At 47.7% G+C, this 22001-nt stretch overlaps 1 protein-coding gene and 1 long non-coding RNA gene across 4 annotated transcripts in view; one reads left to right on the forward strand and one right to left on the reverse strand.

Annotated features, from left to right (window-relative positions):
• Window positions 1-3218, forward strand: part of Ntsr1 (neurotensin receptor 1) — a 45004-nt gene extending 41786 nt beyond the window's left edge. The window contains exon 4 of the mRNA NM_018766.2: window positions 767-3218. Within this exon, the coding sequence (NP_061236.1) occupies window positions 767-1019 (253 nt within the window). The 3' untranslated portion in view covers window positions 1020-3218. The remainder of the gene's footprint in view (window positions 1-766) is intronic.
• Window positions 3219-3224: 6 nt separating this feature from the next.
• Window positions 3225-22001, reverse strand: part of Gm30144 — a 36883-nt gene continuing 18106 nt past the window's right edge. For 2 of the 3 annotated variants that reach the window (XR_001783602.2, XR_001783603.2), the window contains exon 4: window positions 3225-5010. This is a non-coding gene — a long non-coding RNA (predicted gene, 30144). The remainder of the gene's footprint in view (window positions 5011-22001) is intronic. The other variant, XR_001783605.2, reaches the window with a different exon arrangement.

The following is a 22001-nucleotide window of genomic DNA, read 5'->3' on the forward strand; positions in this document are numbered from 1 at the left end:
ACAGGAAGAGCTGTGATTTGTCACACAAAGGGAAAAGACATAGAGACAAGCTCAACCTCCAGCTGCAAGCCACTTGTGAAGGTTGTCAACTGGGCAAATTGTAGGAGACTCAGTGTCCAGGTTCTTGAAGAGACTGGTCACAGAGCCCCTTCTGCTAAGCATGACTCAGGCTCCCAGGCAGAAAGTACGCAATCATAATGAACCTTGTTTGCACAAATGAGTCAGCTGACGGTGAGAGCAGTCCTGAGTGCCACCCAGCCAGTGAACCTACTGTGAGCCATTTCTGTAGCAGAGCAGGGCTCCCTAGCATGTGAGAAACATCACCATCAGACTAATAGGCACCAACGGACAAGACATAGCTGCTGCTCACATGAAGATACTAAAGAGCAGAGAAGCAGCCCTAAGTGAAGGTTTGGGAAGGTCAGGGTTGCCTGGAGATGGGAGTTAAGATCATCATGAATAGATGTAGCACGCACAGATATCAGGAGCCTTAGTGGTTCCTGTCCTTGTGTGGTTTGGGATTAGTGGGCCCTGAAGCCTTAAGACACTGAGAACAGGATTCTATGTAGACAATCAAGATGGGCTGCTGAGAGAGAGAGGGCATGCCCAACTGGGGCTGTGGTCAAAGCCAGATCCTCTAGATATCCTATGAAAAAGGCATTAAGGATGCTTTGGTAACCCCAAGCTGCCACACTGCGCATGCCTGGCCCGTGAGCATGCCTGGTGAGAGCCACAGGAGTCTAAACATCCTCTCCTCCCCCAACAGGTTCCTCTTCGACTTCTACCACTATTTCTATATGCTGACCAACGCTCTCTTCTACGTCAGCTCAGCCATCAATCCCATCCTTTACAACCTCGTCTCCGCCAACTTCCGCCAGGTCTTCCTGTCCACACTGGCTTGCCTCTGTCCTGGGTGGCGCCGCCGCCGAAAGAAGAGGCCAACGTTCTCCAGGAAGCCAAACAGCATGTCCAGCAACCATGCGTTTTCCACCAGCGCCACCCGGGAAACCCTGTACTAGGCCATGAGGAGGTAGCCTGTGCACAGGGCAGCAACTCCCCCAACCCCCCACCCCCACCCCAAAGCCTCCCAAGGTTAAGTAGTGGCCCATCTAAGCCATGCCGGTGAGGCTGGGGCACCCTCAGCGGAGGCTTCTTTCTTCCCAGTTTCTCTTTCTTCCCTTCCTCTGGTTCTCCCCTCCCTAGTCCTTTATTCTTGCCCCTTATCCCTCTCCTACCTCCACCTTTAAAAACAGAAAAGAGGCGGTTTCTCTCCTGGCCCTACAAAAGGCCTTTAACAAGAAGAAATTAGCACTCACCAAGGACGGTCTCCTTTGTTCCCAGACTAATGGATGTTTTAGAAGCAAGAAATGAAAGCACCACATTGGGCCTGGACAGATGAGCTGTTGTAACCATAACAGCACCTTGGAACTGCACTGGCAGGGCGAGACAGTGTCTGATGTTGGACTTGGGTTCAGAGACACAGGCTCCATCTCAGCCCCTTTATGCCTCTACTCCTGCCCTGGTCCAGCAGATACCATAGCACTCTCTGAGCCTTATGTCCAGACCCTTTCTTGGCAGGCTGGTACACTGCCCTTCCCAGAGTGGTCCAGAGAAGCCCCAAAATTACTGTGTAAGGTCCAGGGCCCACAGCTGGAAGCTGTGGGAATCCATGCCACACCTGGATGGCTATGGCCCACTAAAGAGACCCCAATTCCCACATGCCCAGGAAGGATAAAAGGGCTGGCCTGGAATCAACACAGGACAAGCTTCAAGTGGCTTTGCACGGGGACCTTCACCTCTTGGATCTGCAGAAGGATGGAAGATAAGTGGGGTCCAGCCTCCCCAGTCCAGGTGGCTTTGCTGGGGACATGCATGGTTCTGCGTCTCATATACAGATGTATAGACTAAGGTCTGACAGCAGCTGGCTTCAGGCTGGGACTTCTGAGAAGGGGCACTGAGCCAGGTCCTCAGCAAGATGCCAGTGTCTGAGACTCCACAGGTAAGGGGAGGCCAAGCACCCCAGCATCTAGCTGGCCAGCAGCCCTGGACTGAGGCATATGTCAATTTGTTAACCAGCCGCCAAGCAGCCACCCTGGCCCAGGTTCTAGGCGCCTGGAAAAGCAGGCACCCTTCATCTCTGGGAGCTGTCTCCAAACAAGACAGGCCCATTCAGCCTCCAGCCAACAAGCTGGCTGGGCACTTGGAGACAGTCCCAGGATGCCATGCACCAACAAGGTAGAAGTAGCAGGAGAGTCAAGTGTAGCCTTTTGCAAAAGAGCCTTAGCTCTGTTGTCTGGGAGAGAGATGGCTGGACATGCAGCTGCTCTGTAAGGATGAAATTGCCACGGGACATGGGAGGCTCAGTCACAGCCCAGGCTAGCCTCTGCTCCCTCTGAACTATAAAACAATGGGTGAAAAGTCAGGGTATCTGTGGTCACCCAGAGAAATGGGGAGGGTGTTCAAGTACTTGAACCCCACAAAACACTGCTACTAGTAATGTGATTCCTCAGGCCATCAAGGGCAGGACCTGGGTGAGTCCGGATCAAGGCTGACACCAGGAAGATGTGATCACCCAAGAGGGAAGCCCCTCCTCCTAAGAAATGTCTGCATGGGAGCCCCTCACAGCCACCTTGCCCAGTGAGTGGGTCAAAGGCTAGCGGTTGGTCATGAGGATTTTGACTTAGACTCAAGCCAGGCAGCCCAGCCCCAGGACTCTACCCTGGGTTTCTAGACCTTAAGCCATTCTTCTGAGCCTTGATTTCCTCATCTCGGCGGACCGGGACTGTCTTGAAGGACTCAGCCTGGAGTACACAGAAGTGGGACACCTGAGGCTGGGTAGAGCCAATGCCCTCTTACATGATTCCTCAGAAATGTGGTGGCCTCATTATAGGGGTGGTCCAGGCAGTCACCAGAAGTCTCTGCTGTAGTCTATAGCATCTTGTCTGTGTGCTTGGTGTAATTAGGGACATACATCCATGCACCACCAGACACACCTGTGACCCTGGCTGGGTATCCTATGCTCTGGGCCAAGTGAAGATGAAAATAGTTCTGGAGGCTGTCCTGAGCATCCTGGCTAGAGTCTCATGAGCCCAGTCGTGATGTGGAAACAAGTCGTGTGCCCCAAATATCTGTCAGAATGCCACCCACCCTCCACACTTCAATAAAAGAACACCCTCCTCATATGTCTCAATAAAGAATAAAGGAAGCTGTGTATATCGAGTTTGGGCCTTTATATTATGCATCCATTTACACATCTGTTCATTCAGGCAGGCACAGCTGGTGAACATAAGCCATGGTGGGGGTCATGTCTTCTTAAGACTGAAGGGATCCTGCCCTCCTCTTTGTCCCCCACACATACCTTGGACTTTCTGTTCACTGCCATCCACCATTGGAATAGCTAGACAGCAGCCTCGTCCGGCCCCGCTCCTGAGGAGGCCCCGCCCCCGAGGAAACGGATGTGGGCTTCCGGAAGCTGGAAGCGGAAGCGGGCGAGCACTGTGGACCCGGAGTCTCTGGGAGCTGAGGCTAAGAGGCGGGCGGAGCCGGCGATGGTGGAGAAGTTTGACCATCTGGAGGAACACCTGGAGAAGTTCATGGAGAACATTCAGCAGCTCGGCATCATTGTCAGCGACTTCCAGCCCAGCAGCCAGGCGGGGCTGAGCCAGAAGCTAAACTTTATTGTTACGGGCTTACAGGACATAGATAAATGCAGACAGCCAAGGTTCACACTTGTTCGCACCTGCTGCCAGACTTCATGCCTGTTCACACCTGCTGCCAGGCTTCATATTTGTTCACACCTGCTGCTGAGGTTCACACTTGCTCACACCTGCTGCCAGACTTCACACCTGCTGCCAGGCTTTACATTTATTCACACCTGCTGCTGAGGTTCACACTTGTTCACACCTGCTGCCAGGCTTCACACCTGTTCACACCTGCTGCCAGGCTTTACACTTGTTCACACCTGCTGCCAGGCTTCACACCTGTTCACACCTGCTGCCAGGCTTTACACCTGTTCACACCTGCTGCCAGGCTTCACACTTATTCACATCTACTGCCAGGCTTCACACTTGTTCTTGGCAGACAGTTGAATGATGGCTGTTTTAAAACTGATTAAACATTAAAAAACAAAAATTTTGGAATTTTAGACAATATAATTTTCCTCAGCGTTAAGAAGTTTATGTCCAGAATGAAGAAGAAGGAGCAATGCTTCCAGCCTTCACTTAAATGCCAAGTGGTCCAATCTGAGCAGGGCTGCACTCACGGTAGACAGGCACCAGAGAGGACAACATGATGATGGTGATGATGTTGACTGTGAACATTTCTCAATCTTGCCTCCAGGACAGTAAAGGAGACTCAAAGCCAACAGGGCCCTTTCCCACAACCTCAGAAGCTGACTCCCCAACCACCTGACTCTCTAGACCCTCTGGCCTGAGCATCACTAGCCTGCCTAGATTCTCTCTCTGCCTTGGGATTATAATCGGTTTTAAGTTGAGGCTACCATTGCTTTGATGAAACACTATGACCAAAAGAACTTGGGGAGAGAAGGGTTCTTCACTCACAGCTCCATGTAACAATCCATCAAAAGCAGTGAGAGGGGAACTCAAGCAGGGCAGGAACCTGGAGGCAGGAGCTGATGCAGAGGCCATGGAGGGTGCTGCTGACTGGTTTGCTCTTCATAGCTTTCACAGCCTGCTTTCTTGTAGAATCCAGGACTTCCATCCCAGGGTTGGCCCCACCCATGTTGAGCTGGGTCCTTCCCATCAATCAGTAATTAAGAAAATGGTCAACAGGCTGGCCACAGCCAAGTCTTACAGAGGCATTTTCTTAGTTAGGGTTCCCTTCTCTCAGATGACTACGGTTTGTGTCAAGTTGACATAAATCTAGTCAATACGTTACCACACACACAAGTTCACCTGCTCAGCCCCCTCCATCATCCTGCTTGCTGAGGAGAGAGGAAAGTTGCCGTCTTCACAGGTGGAGCAGGGTGGGAGACCAGCGGTCTGACGAGCCCTGAAGACAGAGAAGAGAATTGTGTCCACTTGCTTAAACACTGGATGACATGGGTAGGTGTGGGCATACATGTGTATGTACACACACACTTTAAATAAATCGAAGACCCAGGGCCCCTGGCTTTGGAACCACTTAGATGCTTTTAGACTGAGGCATGCCCTTTTGTGCCTTCTCCTACCACAGGCAGGGACCCATACTCCAGCCCTGCCCAGGCCACCAGGGCAGGGGCACACATGAAGAAAGGTGCTAAGATGGCTTCCAGGATTCCTTTCTCTCCTGGAATCTTAGTGGACCTCATAATCTCAGAAGCATGTAAGTCTCTAAGTCTGCTGATCCCATCCTCCCAGCCCTACCTTGCCCTGCGGAACCAGAAACTCAGACCTAGGAATCTGTACTCCTAACCTCCTAAGGACTGCTCCAACAGGATTTCCCCTGAAGTCTAAGAGTCACCACATCCTCCCCAGTCTCTCATTCATTCATTCACTCATTCATTGAGCCTGTTGGGCTTCCTTGAGCTGACTTCCTCTCCTTTCTGATGAAGGTGTGAGGCTTCCGCATATTACAAGGAAGTTCTTCCCTCTTGCAGGCATGGAGAACTGGATGGCTGGCATACAGGTCCAACAGACACCAAAGAAATGAAACACTAGTAAAACTCCAGGCTGGTCACAAATGTGAGACTCAGGGACAACCAGCACATAGCCTTGACACCCACTCCCCTCTGAACGTACAATCTTAGCACAGCCCCTCCCTGCTCTGATCATGTGAGTGTGTCTCTCATTTTGTGCCCTGGACAGAGAAGGAGGCTGCCAGCTCCGCCACCATTGCTAGGCAACAGGGCAGGGCTTGGGAGCGAATCCTACGATCTAAACACATTTGAAAGAAGAAAGAATGCCAAGCTTCCTGTGTCTGCGAAGCTCCCCTCCCCAAGTCCCCCTCCCCCCACCACTCCCTGCAATTATGATCTGAATTCCCATTTTTATCAAAACACCATAGAAACCACGTCCAGGCTGAGTTTACAAAAGAATACTGCTGCGTACACCAGGGCAGGGGGGAACTGGGGGGGGGGGGTAAGGGGGAATATGGGAGTGGGGAGACAGGGAGAGGCAGGGGAGCAGGCAAGGAGCAAGGAAGAGGCAGGCAGAGACAGAGAGGGCAGAGGTGTGCTGTCCTAGGATGGAAGGGACTGTCAGCTCTGAGTAGAGTAAGAAAAGCTTCCCAGCACAGGCACACGTGCACATGCATACCACACACACTAATACACATAGATACAGATACACATGCCAGCTGCACACACTACTGTGTGAGAATTCTTACTTAAATGAAAACTTCACTTTCCCTAGCCCAGAGGCTCAAGAGCTCTACAGCCCCGGGGTCAGCACTATGGAAGGAGCCACTGGGACCTCTATCCCATGGAACAGCCTCGGTCTATGGGTGGCTGAAGGCATGTGATGAAGGTGGCTTGAGGCCTGAGACTAAGCTAGGGAAGGAATGGAGCAGACAGTGCCGTCCACTTCTCTTCCTGGCCAGATGCTGGGGAGCCAAGCCCAAGCATCCACATGAGAAGTAACACAAACATCTGTGCTTTCTGCCTCGGCCTCCTCATTCCCAGGCACCATCCCAGCTGAAGGACCCTCCTCCTTGGAGATCTCCGTGGTCTGCGTGGCTAAGCAATAGAGGCAACAGTTCACTCTTCCAAATCCCAGCCTTGCCCTTTCACAGACAGCCACCGGGTGTGGCAGTGCACTCAGGAGGTTCCAGGCCAACCTTGGCTATAGAGGAAACTTGGGGCCAACCTGGGTTACTTAAGATCCTGTTTCAAAAAGAAAAAAAAAATGAAAACAGCAGGTGGGTTCAGAACTGTGGGTGAAGTGACTGACAAGCACAGAGACCTGAGTTTGGATCCCAACACCCACTTTTTGCCAGAAGCAGTGCGGCTTGTGTCTTTAAACCAGCTCTGGGTGAGCAGAGACAGGGGGATCCCAGCAGCTTGCTAACCAAAATACTGAGCTCCAGGTTCAGTGAGAGACCTTGTTATAAAAAAAAAAAAAAAAAATGGAGATTAGTGTGGCAGCACACACAGCCTTTAATCCTAGCACTCAAGGCCAGCCTGTTTTCCATAGACTTCAGGCAAGCTAGCACTACAGTAAGACCTTGAGTCCAAAAGAAATATATGTATATATTTATACATATTTATATCATACATACATGTATATATCATATGTCATACATACATATATCATATGTCATACATACATATATCATATGTCATACATGTGAAAGAAAGATGACATTTCAAGATCTGTAAGTCATATAAAGTACTCAGAAATTGCTGGTTGTTTGTGAGCCTAGAGGCTGCCTGGGGCTGAGAAAAAACAAACAAACAAACCTGGGTATGCCCCGTAGTTAAAACACTCCTGGGAATATCTTGACCATAAGATAAAGGGGAATGTGAAGACATAACAGGGCTATCTGAACTGAGTCAACAACTCACAGAACTCTGACACCCTGCACGTACATGTAATTTTTCTGCTGATGTTTGAATAAGCCAATAGTGTGTCACTATGCTGAATTCCACACCCCTAAGCCCCTTACCCCATAAAAACCCCTAGCTTTCGAGCCTCGTGGCCGACATCTGTTATCTCCTGTGTGGGATGCATGTCGTTCCAGAGCTCTGTCATTAAACAACCTCATGTAATTACATCAAGATGGTCCTTCGTGATTTTTTTGGGGTGCACGCCGAAACGGGAATGGAGTGGGGGTTTCCCCACTAGGTCCTATCACATGCATATACATATATTCATGCATATATATCTATATATCATATATCATACATCTATCCATATATCATACATATATCATACATATTATTTACATGTGGTATATGTACATGATGGAGGACTAAAGAGATGGTTCAGTGATTAGGAGCATATAGTTCCCTTGCAGAGAATCTAAATTCAGCTCCCCACATCTATGTCAGGTAGTTCACAATCACCTGTAACTTCAGCTCCTGAAGGACCCGATGCCTCTAGCACAGTGAGCATAGTCATTTATGTACACAGACCCAACATATACACATAAATAAAAATAATAAATTAAAAAAAATAAGGTGGAGACCTATCAAGGAAGATAATGGGTGTGGGGATTGGGGGAAGAGTTTAAAACACTCTCTTGTCTGAGGCCGAGGCTTTCCCACAAATCCACAGCCTGCACAAAAGATAGATGTATACTTTCATTGTCTGTATGACCAGATGATCACTCACCAAGCAGGCTGTGCTTCCTGGCTTAAGGGACACTCAGACAGGAGACAAACATGTTTCCAATACCTCGCTTGCCTTCTAAAGAGCTTGTGTAAGGAGGAACTGAATCCAGACAAAGTCAGCCCCAGCAAACAACCAAGCTCCAGCAGAGATTGCTTATAAGCAGACCAGGCAGCGGCTGGTGGCACTTAATAGATACTTGGCTCTATTGATCAAATAAATGGAAGAAAGGCCACTTCCTTTGCCAATGCAGCGGATGGAAGGGCTGGGCAGTCTAATCAATAATCTTCCACATGCACAGCATGGAAGTGTGTCCCTAATGCAGGACCAGCAGACAGGGAGGGAATCAGGGTTCCACTTCTGTCCATGACATTTCCTAGGACAGGAGAGCACAGGGTGCCATGATAGAGATGAACTCAAAGCCTCCATGACCTTTGGGTAGACGCTTGTGTCTTCCAAGCTGTGGCCACCTGCACAGCTCTGAGTAGAGTGGACATACTTAGACATACATGTAGTAGTGATCTACATACTGGGAACTGGCAGCATCTGAAGAAAAAAAAAAAGACCTTGTGCACGCATTCCTACTCCGCAGCCATGCTGCAGACAGGGATGGACAGATTCCCCAGGGAATTGGTGGGTCTGGGTGTTCCAGTCTGGGGCTGATGGACAGAGGAGAGCAGGTAGGAGCCGAGTTTCCTATGCTCGGTAGTCTCTCCCAAAGCACTGCCTACACCTCGGGACTCGTGTTTTATGGGTCTACTGCACTCTGGTCCTCTCAGTCCCCTGGGCCTCAGGGATGTCAGAAGTTCCATGGCTCCCAGAGCTGCTGTCTCTTGAGGCTGGACAGATGCCCTGAGCTCTGCCTCCTGGTTTCCTATCATGACCTTTTACCAGCTGTCCAACACTGTGGTTCATTTGCCCCCATAGCTCTTCTCCAAGCTGTTGATTCTGGGGCTGTCTATACCAGGTGCAGATACCACAGCAGAGCCTGTGCCAGAGTACCACTCCCAAAATGAAGCCAAGCAGGGAACTCACCTGGAAATACGTGGTTTCCACAGTAGCCCACAAACAACTGTGGGAATCAGAGGGAGGTTCAACAGCCCAGCTCCCTCCTCTGTGCCAACATCACAGAGGTAGCTGAAGCCCAGAGCCCCAAGTCAGAGGAGGTTCCAGCTGCCCTTGTTATCAGAGGGTTTCTTTGTGATGTAGCTGCCTTCAGTGACCCTCACTCCTGTTAGCGACACCAGTAGACTCAATGTTCTCCAAGGCAGATGTGGACGGAGCACTGTCTTTAGTTTGTCAGTTATCTGATATCAACAGATGTTTCTGTGTCTTGTGGGGCATGCAGCGCTCCAAATCCACACTGTGGAATTAGTTCATGTGCTCATCAGGGTCTGTGGTGAGACTCTGCAGCTCCCCTTTAAAGTTGCCAGCAAAATATTCCACAGTCTTTTCCTTCCTTGCTGTATAGTCACCAGCAGCTCGGAGGAAACCTTGAATCCCCAGACTGGGGATTTCCTCTCCTAACATTCATGGTATGACCTGACACAGCACCTCAAACATGGTTGTCACAGGTGATCAAGCATGTCCACCCTTCTACTGCTCAGTGGACTCCAGTCGTAGAACCTCTCTCCGCCCACCCACACGCCACGGGGACCAGGGGGACTCAGATTGTGTGTGTCACTTACTTCTTGAACCAGAAGACCCACAGATCTGAAATAATTCTCTTACCTTCAGCTTTTCAACCCTAGACTCTACCTGGCCGTCCGGCAAAGCCCAAAGCCCTGAGGTCCAGGCAGAGCTGTTTCCCATCTCTGCCCCCAGCGTATCCTAGGTGTCCAGTGGAGACCAATGAGCAGACATTGCAAGACACTTTAACCTGATAGGGGAGGAGGTTCCCGAGAGGGATGTAGGCTCCAAGCACATTGTTTTGGACCAGCAGTGAGCTTGACCAACAGTTGCTACCTCTGCTCCCGAAAATAGCTCCACTCAGCCACCTAACTGCCGTCTTCAGGCCCCTCACAGGCCTCTTCTCTCCCCCTTTGACTCAGGAGTCACTAGCTGTGCCCTCTACTGAGGGGTGCCTGGGTCTGCTTCCCCACCCCAGCCTTCTCTGGCTTCCTAGCTTGCTGTGTGCTTTCTTATTCTCTCATAAAAGCATTCATTCCTTGGTGAAAATGCTAAATATGCAGGAGTATTCCACACAACTGAAGTCTTACTAACCCCACTCAGGGCTAATCACCACTAACAGATGGGCGAGCATGCTGCCTGGCGTTCTCCGCAGCTGCAGAAATATATATATATATATATATATATATATATATATATATATATATATATATACATATATATATATATATATACACACACACACACACACACACACACACACACACACACACACACACACATATATATATCTAACTTGGGAACAGTTCACACACATGCTTGCTTGCCGAGGTTCAGACTGCTCCTGCCAACAGCCCCATCTCAGTAGCTCACATAGCACCTCCTTCCCAATGTACAATCATAAACCCTCATTCAGATTCTGAGACAAGATGGCTTGCTGACATCTGAAAGCAGAGTCACCTGACTTGCCTGTGTGGTGGTACACACCTTTCCTCCTAGCACTTAGGAGGCAGGGTAGGTGGGTTCCTATAGATCTGAGGGAAGTCTGGTTTACGTAGTGAGTTCCAGGACGCATAATGAGACTCTTGTCTAAAACTGAAATAAAACAAAAAGCCTGTGTCTCATGTTATGCAGAGAGGCCTCCTGTCCCCACGGAATCCAAGCAGAGAACCACACCTCTTTATTAGGGACACAGTTGGGTAGCAGGGGCTCCCTGTCATGGTAGTTTGTTCATTAAGGAGCAATAGGTAGAGCTGGGGAGATAGCTCATCTGGAGGAAAACTCTGGCTATATATGTGTGAGGACCTGAGTTCTAATCCCAGGACCCTCATAAATCTGGTTGCGTCTGCAACCTCGGTGCTCCTGGGTGAGATAGGAAGCAAGATCCTGAGAGACTCTCCTGACTCGTGGACCAGCTACGACGGCAAACAGAGTGGTCAACTGCTCAGAGGGTCTGGGGGGCCAGGAAGCTTCCCCAGCATGGAGAAGAGAGTAGGGGGTCCTTCCTGGCAGGGCACTTCAGAGCCGGCAAGGGGAGGGAGTGAGGGGAGGGAGGGAGCCAGGTGCCCTGGTCAGGGGAATCTCACAGCTGACTGACTAACAATCGGGCCACCTCTGCTGCTCTACTGACTAGCAAACAGGTGTTTATTTATACAGGTTTCACAGAACAAAGACAGACTAATCATTATGCCAGATGTGCGGATTATGTGCCTGACATTTCATTACATGTCCAGGGTTACAAGTTCAGTCAAAATTAGAAAATACAAGCAAAACAGATTCTTATTATTATTATTAGACCTATAACTCCAACTTAAAGACTCTAAAGACTACCTCCTCCAAAGCAAACGCATTTGTCATATGACAGCCTGCTTTTAGGCTGGCAGGATTTGTTGTTCGAAAGCACTCCAGAGAAACAGGAAATATCTGCACTGGTCTTGTTATGAGTAGCAAACACTAATGCCTAGATTCTTTTACTATATGTTTCACTATACACACTCTAAAGTAGGAGAAGCTTATTTTAGTCCATCTATCTATTTACTGAGTTTTATTCCTCCAGGGGTGTACCCTGTATGACCCCTTATCTTTAAACTACATTTATAGAGATCTCTAAGCTATAATAAAAAGAGGCCTTGAATCTGTAACCTGTTCTCCTGGCCAGCCAGAGTTTGTCAATTGTCTGTTTGCCCTTTATCATACGATTTGAGTTACCTCAGGGGCAGATACTCCAAGAAAATTCCTAGAGTGATGGCCTCACCTAGCTATGTGCTTATCGATGCTGAATGATCTCCAGGGCATCAGGAAGACTTTCATATGTGGCCAGATCGTTTATATTTAGGATTTTCCTAAGAAAACCCAGACATAATTTTTCTCAGAAAATGATATAAAATGAATCATAATTCAGAAAGTCCCCAGTAATTCAGCACACAGAGTCCAAACCCCAAAGGCTAGAGCTAGAAGCACAGCAATTGCAGCATTTGGCTCAGCTTTGCTGGAACTGTCATGAAGCTGTGCTGGCTTCATGATTCTTGCCGTTCCTAGTGGATATGGCTGTACCAGGGAACATCAAAGAGGAAGGTGAGGACCACAGAACCTGAGGTTGCCCTCTGACTTCCACGTGTGTGCTATGGCATGTATGCACCTACATTCATATACAAACACATGTATATATGTATGCACACACATCACATGTATACATGTTTGCACATGCATCATGCACATATATGCGTGTTCATACACCATACATATGTGTACATACATCACACATACATATGTGTGCACATATACACACATACATGCATACATGTGCACATATACACATGCATACGTGTGCATATATACACATACATGTGCACATGCACACACATACATGTGCACATATACACACATAAATGTATGCATATATACCACACACACCACCACCACCACACAAAAAGGAGGTGAAGAAGGAAAAGGAGGGACCATCAAGATGGCTTTGTGGGTCAAGGCTCTTACCTCCACCCTGACAACCTGAGTTCAATCCCTAGGATCAGTCCCACAGCCTGTCTCCTGACCTCCACAAGCATCATGGTACATGCATATACACACACAAATAAATATGTAAATATGTAAAGAGTGGACAAATAAACAAATATAAGCTCTCCAGTAATTACCCAATACCAATCAGTTAGCTCTGAGATCGTATTCATACAAAGTAACATCATACAGATTGAACAAGTTATATTTATGTATTTAAGAATATAATATATACACACATATGTAACAATAATTTTTTTAAAAGAGGCTATGAGTCTGGGGGAGAGCTACATGGATGTGGTTGGAAAAGGGAAGAGAAAAATGATGCAATTATGTTTAATTTCAAAATTATTATAATAAATAATTATTTTATATTAAAGAAGGAGGAGAAAGAGCCAAAGGAGAAGAAGACACAAGTAGCTGTATTCTCAGCTCTGATGAGGCTAAGGCAGAGGATTGCTGTGAATTTGAGGCCATCCTGAGCCACAAAGCAAAATCATATCTCAAAAAAATTAAGTATGTGTGTGGTTCACTTGGCTAGAATGATCACAAACCAGGCAGAGTGAACCATGCCTTGGGAAGTGGAGCAGGAGGATCAGAGGCTCTCAGTCACCTCCAGTTGTACAGGGAACTGGAGACTAGCCTGGCTACAAGATGCTCTTTTGAGGGCTGGAGAGATGGCACGGTGGCTAAAAGCACTGGCTGATTCTGAATTCAATTCCCAGCAACCACATGGTGTCTCACAACTATCTATAAGGACATCTGATGCCCTCTTCTGGCACGTGGGTATACATGCTGCAGAGTACTCACACATTAATTTTAAATAATATTTTTAAAAATATACTCTGTTCCCATAAATAAATAAATAAATAAATAAATAATAATGAAAGAAGAGACTCTGTTCCCAGATGTTTTCTTCAGGAATGTAGCTGAGTGTGGTGGTGCGCACCTCTAATCCCCAAATTCAGAAGGCAGAGGCAGGCAGATCTCTGAGTTCAAGGCCACCCTGGTCTGCAGAGCGAGTTCCAGGACATTCACAGAAACTCTGCCTCCTCTCAGGGAGAGCCAGCTCTCCCACCCTCTACCACCCCCCTCTGACAACCCTGGAAGAGGAGGACTTGGGGTCAGGTGGAGACTGTCACTGCCCCATACCATTTTCATTACTTGTGTGTGGTGTTTGTTTGTTGAGATTTTGTTTTTTTCGATTGGATATTTTCTTTATTTACATTTCAAATGTTATCCCCATTCCCAGTTTCCCCCTCTTCTGGGAACCCCCTATCCCATCCTCCCTCCCCCTGCTTCTATGAGGATGTTCCTTCACTCACCCACCCATTCCCACTTCCCTGCCATCGATTCCCCTACACTGAGGCATCTATCAAGCCTTCATAGGACCAAGGACCTCTCTTCCCATTGATGCCTGACAAGGCCATCCTCTGCTACATATGTAGCTGGAGCCATGTGTACTCCTTGGTTGATGGCTTAGTCCCTGGGAGTTCGGTGGGGCGGGGGTCGGGGGCAGTCTGGTTGGTTGATATTTTTGTCCTTCCTATGGGGTTGCAAACCCCTTCAACTCCTTCAGTCCTTTCTCTAACTCTTCTATTGGAGACCCCGCACTCAGTACAATGGTTGGCTGCGAGCATCCACCTCTGTATTTGTAAGGCTCTGGCAGGGCCTCTCAGGAGACAGCCATTTCAGGCTCCTCTCAGCATGCACTTCTTGGCATCCGCGTTGGTTGAGATTTTGAGACGGGGTTTCACTCTGTAACACAGGCCTGCCTGGAACATGATATTTGGTCCAGACAGGCCTCAACCGCTTGATAATCCTTACACTTCACCAACCTGAGCCCTAGGCTTACAGGAGTGAATGACTGCACCTAGTTCACTCTATTTTTTTAAAGTTTTGTTTGATGATAAGGTTTTGCAGACAGTGGGAAGTACCTGGTTCCCACTCTCCCACTCAGCCTGTCTATTTATACCACAACTTCCTCTTCCTGTCATTTGAAGAGTCACATTAATTGTTCCTAGAGCTCCTGCTAGACATCAGGCCCTAGGGGTCATGAATGAGACACCACAGTTCCTGCCCCTTCATTTCCACAGTGCCACAGGCAGACGGTGTCCTCGGAAATCAACCTCCAAGTCCTCACCTGCTCACCTGAGACTGGGGCCTAGTCAAAGGCTTTGCAGATATAAAGGGCTAAGGATCTTAAGATGAAATCCTCATGGTTGGGGTGGGCCCTGAGGCACAGGACAGATGTTCTTATTAGAAGATGAGAGGACACAGACCTCAGGAAAGTGGTGTGAGGACAAGAGAGCTGGGCTCACCAGTAAGGATCGTGGCACCTGAAGCTGGGAGACAGGAAGGGACTCCCCGTTCCTCCCCTGGGTTCTCTAAGGAACTGAGCCCAACTAGCACCTTGTTAGGAATGGCTGGCCTCTGAACTTTAACACTATAGTACTGGGGGGCTGTAGAAATGACCTAGAGATTAAGAACACTTGATGCTTTTTCCGAGGACTCGGGTTGGGTTCTCAGTACCCACGTGGTGGTTCACAACCATCTTTAACTCCAATTCACAGGATCAGAACCTAATGGCTTCTTCGCACCAGGCATGCGTGTGGTGTAACATACGCACATGCACGCAGGCAAAACATCTACATACAAAGTAAAATAAATGAATCTTTTTAAAAAGAAGAAGGAAAAAACAAAGAATATACTCCTATTGGTTTAAGGCTTCTGATTGGTGCTGTGTCACACAACCCCAAGAATCTCAACCACGGGTCACAAGCTCATGAATTCACTGTCATCAGAATACACATGATCCCCATTGCTGCCAGGGCCTGGCTGTAACTGCTTCCGGAGCTCACGAGAGCCAGCACAGGTCACTGCTGTCATTCAGCCGTCTTCTCCAGGCTGGGACTGTCCCTCTGACTCCTGCTCCAGTTTCGTGGAGAATGCTGTCTGCCTGGGGCCTGTTCGTATTGGCTTCATTTGTCATTTCTGAGCCAACCTCTCTGACTTCCATGACTCATGATGTCCACCATCATTCTGTGGACACTGGCCCTCTGACCAGGCTTCGTCTTAGGCACAGGCCACATCAGACACCAACATATAGTCCTGTCTGTGTGTTCTGGGGCACACCTGGGTTCTTCCTGGTGTATCATAGGGTCGTCTTTCCCCCATCTCCAAAGCAGGTTATAGGTGTTGGAGCCATGAGGTACATTAAGAAGTGACTGGTGACACTTTGAACCTGGTACTACTACTGCTCCACACTCTCACTGCAGAGCCATAGCAGAGCTATATAGCCTGTGGCCAGCACTGACACCTGAACATCATCAATCCCTTGGCCAACAGGCCCCAGGCAGACAGCATATTCCAGGATACTGAAGCGGGAGTTAGAGAGACAGTCACAGACTCATTCTCTCCTACAGAAAATGTTAGAAATCTTTCAAACTCAAGGCAGCTTTGCCCAGCATCATGGCACATGCCTGTTATGCCACAGAGAAATCTCAGTCAAGAAGATTGCAAGTTTGAGACCAGCCTGGGCTTCATGAGATCCTGTCTTGGAATACAGCCCTGTTTCTGCCTCTCCGTCTCTGTCTCTGTTTCTGTCTTTCTCTCTCTGTCTCTGTGTGTATGTATGAGTGTGAGTGTGTGTGCATGCATGTGAGTGTGTGTATGTGAGTGTGTGAGTGTTAGTGTGTGTGCATGTGTGTGAGTGTATGTGAGTGTATGAATGTGTACATGCATGGGAGCATGTGTATGTGAGTGTGTAAGTGTGAGTGTATGTGCGTGTGAGTGTGTTTGAGTAAATGTGAATATGTGTGAGTGAGTGAGAGTGTGAGTGTGTGTGAATGAGTGTGTGTGTGTATGAGTAAATGTGAGTGAGTGTGTGTGTGAGTGTGTGAGTATGTGAGTGTGAGTATGTATGAGTAAATGTGAGTGTGTGCGAGTGTGTGCGGGAGTGTGTGTGTGTGTGTGTGTGTGTGTGTGTGTGTGTATGTGTATGAGCCCCCTCTTATGTAGTCCAGGCTGGTCTAAAACTCAGGAGCGTAAGAGACCCGTCTGCCCTGGCTTCCTGAATGCAGAGAGGCCAGGAATACAGTACCCTAAGTCTTTTTTTTTTTAACCTTCCTTTAGGTTAAAAAGAGATGAAGTACTTCCAGATGCTCATTCAGTAAACAGCCTTTAACTCACGTGCATGGTTCATACGTTTTAATTTGGGGCCAGCAAGATGTCTCGGCAGGTAGACGCACCTGGTGGGTACTGATAAGGTAAACAACCTAAGCTGCAATTTTAAAAATTAAAGAGAGGATGGGGCTCAATAACAAAGGACAAAAGTAAAATTGAGCTGGCAGGATTCCATTGGTCCCTTTATTTTTTAAAATATTTTCTCTTATCTTTTTTTAACATATTTACCTTTATTTTACATGCATTAGTGTTTTGCTTGTGTGTATGTCTATGTGAACATCAGATCTTGGAGTTACAGATGGTTCTGGGCTGCCATGTAGGTGCTGGGATTTGAACCAGTGTCCCCTGGAAAAGCAATCAGTGCCCTTAACCACTGAGCCATCTCTCTTGACCATTTCCTTATTAATTTAACCATTTCAATTAATGTTTTAAGTCTGTATACAAAATAATGGGTTTCATTTTGACTTTTTGAAAAATATGTTATTTTTTTTATATTTGTAGAGAGGTAGCTGTACCATATGTATGCATGTATGCAGTGCCCCTGAAGGCCAGAAGAGGGTATCAGATCCTCTGGAGCTGGAGTTACAGGTGGTTGTGAGTCACCCACTGTGGGTGCCGGAAGCTGGACTCAGCTCCTCTAACCCCCTGAGCCATCACTCCTGCCTCCACACTATAACATTTTTGTTTGAGATTAAAAATGTGTGCCACCATGCCTGGCTTTATTATTGTATTTTCATGTACATTTTTGATAGTATATTTAATCTAGCCCTATGTGTCCAAAGTGTTATTCCTTTGACATAGGCTTGGTATAAGAAATGGCTATTTTTCTACTGAATCTGAAATCCAACATGCATCTTATATCTCCACACACTCAATTTTGACATGAAATTTGCATTGGTAATACTTGATCCATATTTAGATTTTGTAAATTGCATAGCTGAGGAGATAAACCCACATATGTTGTTCCAAACAACGGTTGTTTACTGAAGTTTTCCAATCACTGAATGAAGTATGAAATTTTCTAATTTAATTTTTTATTATTACTTAGGAGTTTATTGATATTGGGGTTTTGTGTATGTATGCACATATGTGTATGTGTGCACACACACCATCTTCATGCACTGCCCACAGACACAAGGAGAGAGTGTTGGATCACTAGGACAAGGGTTACAGATGGTTGTGAGTTGCCATATGAATTCTGGGAATCAAATCTTGCTCTTCTCTAAGAGCAGCCAGTACTCTTAACTGCTGAGCCATCTCTTTTTAAGTTTAAGTTGTTTAAAACAAAAGCTTAGTTAGGGCCAGGCAGTGATGGTGCACACCTTTAATCTCAGCACTCAGGAGGCAGAGGCAGAGGCAGAGGCAGGCAGATCTCTGAGTTCAAGACCAGTCTGGTTTACAGAGTGAGTTCCATGATAGACACTGTTACACAGTGAGACTCTGTCTCCAAAAAAAAAAAAATCTGGAGAGGTGGCTCAGAGGTTAAGAGCACTTTCTGTTCTAAAGAGGACTTGGATTTGGTTTCAAGCACCTACATCAAGTGGCTCCCTGATGCCTGTAACTCCGATTCTAGGGGATCTGGCGCCCTCTTCTGTACTCCATAGGTACTGCATGCACATGGTGCCCATTCAGACTCGCAGGCACACACGAATATATACATAAGTTAAAAAAAATTAAAATGTTTTAAAGAATAAAAGTTTATAGTCCAGTTCTTCAGCTGTGCAGTCCCCTTTCCAAATGATCCTCATGGGATGGTGGATTGATGGCTAATGTGGATCGTTTAATCCCAGCTTGGCTTTTAGCACATAGTACTCATTAAATGTGTGCTGAGTGGTGTGAGCAGATATGTAGATACAGGATGGACTGTGGGGACTGATGGCAAGGCCTGTCACCCCAGGGATCTGGGCCTGATGGCAAGACCTGTCATCCCAGATTCCTGGGAAGCTGAGGCAGGAGAATTGCAAGTCCAAGTCTGGGCAAGTTAGAAAAATATATCTCAAAACAAAACAAACCTCCCAAAACAAAAAACAACTTACAAAAAGTAAAGTAGAGTGGTGGAGGGATGGAGAGATGGCTCAGTGGTTAAGAGCACTGGTTAAGTGGTTAAGGTCCTGAGTTCAATTCCCAGCAACCACATGGTGGCTCACAATCATCTGTAATGAGATCTGATGCTCCTCTGGTGTCTGAAGAGAGCTACAGTGTACTCAGATACATAAAATAAATAAATCTTTGAAAAGTTGTGTGTGGAATATAAATCAGCTTGGGCCTAATATGTGCAGAGCTCTGGTTTTAATTCCCAATACTGGAACAAAAATCAAAATAAGACCAAAAAACAAGTAGATTATGAATGATTTCAGACATCCTAATGTGACCCAAGACCCCAGAGCACAGGCTAACTCCCTCCTGGGGCATCTCTGGCGCCACATGGGAAGCCTCCTGATTGTCACTGCCATCTCTCCGGAGTTCTGATGCCCAGGAGCTGCCCTAGTCAGCTCTGGCAGGTAATGCAGATAAGAACATAAGGCACCCACAGTGACACACTTCGCAAGGCCCAGCGATTAGAATACCAACTCTGAAGGAGGCCTGTGCTCCCCTCTTTCAGACACAGAAGAACTGAGAATAGAGGGGTGAGCCCTTGTTCAAGACATTATCAGAACACAAGCTAGGACCCCTGACCTGGATATGGAGGCAAGAGTTACATCCAAAAGAAACTCCAATTCCCCCATTTCCACAAAGCAAGCCAATCTGTCCAACCTGGACCCTAAGAGGATTTCTGGCGGCTAGATACAAGCCAGCTTTCTTCAAACTTGTGAGTTCTCCACTACCAAAGGGAGTCAGGCATTTCCTGTATCTCTGACAGGAGGGACATAGGGCTACCTGTGTCACCTATCAGCGCACCCACACCCATATTGTCCTCCAGGCTTGAAGCCCATGCTAGCAACCTAGCCCTTCTGGCATCCTTCCGCCTCTAACACCCTCCCTGCCCCCAGCTCACGATCATCCCTCCTGGAAGCTACTCATCCTTACATAACCCAGTGGCTCTCACTGTTTCTCTCCTTTCCATTCCTTCTTCTGTTCTTCTCACCATGTTATCTCTTCTGCACCCCCTCCTATCCTCTCTCACACAGATAGCCCTGGCCAAGTCCATTCCACTGGCTGTGTTCAGTCTACTTCTTTCTCTTTCCAATTCAGAGACTCTTCCAGATGTCCTCTCTCGTATCTACAATAAAAATCTTGCTTTCCCTTTCCCTTAACCATACCATGGAGTGGTCATGTATGCTATACATTAAGCACATGTGAACATGGGGTGAAAGCAGAACTTGCAGCCCCTTACCCCAAGAGCCTTGTCTATTTCCTGTCCCCGCAACCAAACAGACAGGACTCTGATGTCTCACAGGAAGCCAGTCAGTGTGGTAGCCTGTGTCGCTGGCTGTTTGTCCAAGCCGGTCATTTCTCTTAAAGCCAAATTGCCTTTAATCACCTCATCCTCTGTCCGGCAGTCTGGCTCCTCCAAGTGGCTTAGTCATTCATCTGCATTAGAGAACCATGCTTCCAGAGGCCTGAAGAAACACCCACTTATCAGGTTGATAGCTCTGCAAGGCCACACTTATAACCTGGAAACAGGGTACACACCCGATGCTATCCCATGATGTGGCCCCTACCCTATTTTTGTAGACTCTAATCTGTCTGATAACCTAGATCGTGACCTGTCTGATCAACCTTGTGATAGCACAGATGCTGACCTATCTAATAGTGTGAATTTTAGCATGTCCGATGGCATGTATTACAACCTGCCCGAGGTGACCATACTGCTGAAGAGAACAGGATGCCCCCTCCTCTAGCCACCATATATGCCTATTGCTGACTAGAGTTCCCCGGATCTGCACACCTGTCCCCACAGTCCATCCTGTATCTACATATCTGCTCACACCACTCAGCACACATTTAATGAGTACTATGTGCTAAAAGCCAAGCTGGGATTAAAAGCATCCACTGCTGCTGTACCCACGACCACCCACCACCCACCGCCAACCCCAGCTAAGGTTATTCTTTACCAAATGTAGTTTCTTTACAGCATATTCCTCTGGAAACAGCTTTATTTAATATCTATTTGCTTGTGTATATGGGTGTTTTATTCGCATGTGTGTCTGCATACCAGAAGAAGGCATGAGATCTCATGGACTACAGTTACAGATGGTTGCAAGCTGCCATGTGGTTGCTGGGAATTGAACTCAGTGGTCATGGAGGGTGGGGTGACAGATACCTTAGTGCAGTTCTATGCCACGTGCCAGACTGTCTCTCTGGGCTAGCAGCTTGCATTGCACCAGAGGCTCTGGCAGTCCTAGGAACTGAGTCCCCTCTCATCCCTTCGCTTATGGACCGACACCTCCTGAATAATTGTCCCCCGGGACCAAACTGGTACAGAGGAAAAGAGATTCAGCCAGGGTCTGGGATGTAGCAGAGACTTAAAGGCCCACCTTACTCTTATGATCTCACCTTCTGCCTTGACCCCAAGCAGCGCAGCTGGGGTCACAAGAGACCTGACCTTTCACGAGGCAGCATCTGTGGTCAAAAGTTGTCACACATGGTCATACCATGGAGTTCCTTGTGTTGGCCCTGGCCCCCTGCTTTGCATGTTCTTCTGCCCCCAAAGCCTGCCTCTACCGGAAGCCCTACCAGTCCACCCCTTTGGAAATGGTGAGTGTTGGCCCTAGGCCACCCTCCGGAATTGGTGGTGATAGCTCAGGCTACACTCCAGCGTTGGTGGTGATAGCTAATATCCCCTGTGCTTGTCAGTCTCCACTGTCTCAAGGGAGAGCCGGCATTGGCACTCTGCAAGGGTTACCAGGAAGAACAATAAATGCACAACCGAAAGCAGAAAGAGGAAAATTAACTTCCCTGGTTAAA

This window comes from Mus musculus, chromosome 2, assembly GCF_000001635.26.
Source record: "Mus musculus strain C57BL/6J chromosome 2, GRCm38.p6 C57BL/6J".
Taxonomy (NCBI): Eukaryota; Metazoa; Chordata; class Mammalia; order Rodentia; family Muridae; genus Mus; species Mus musculus.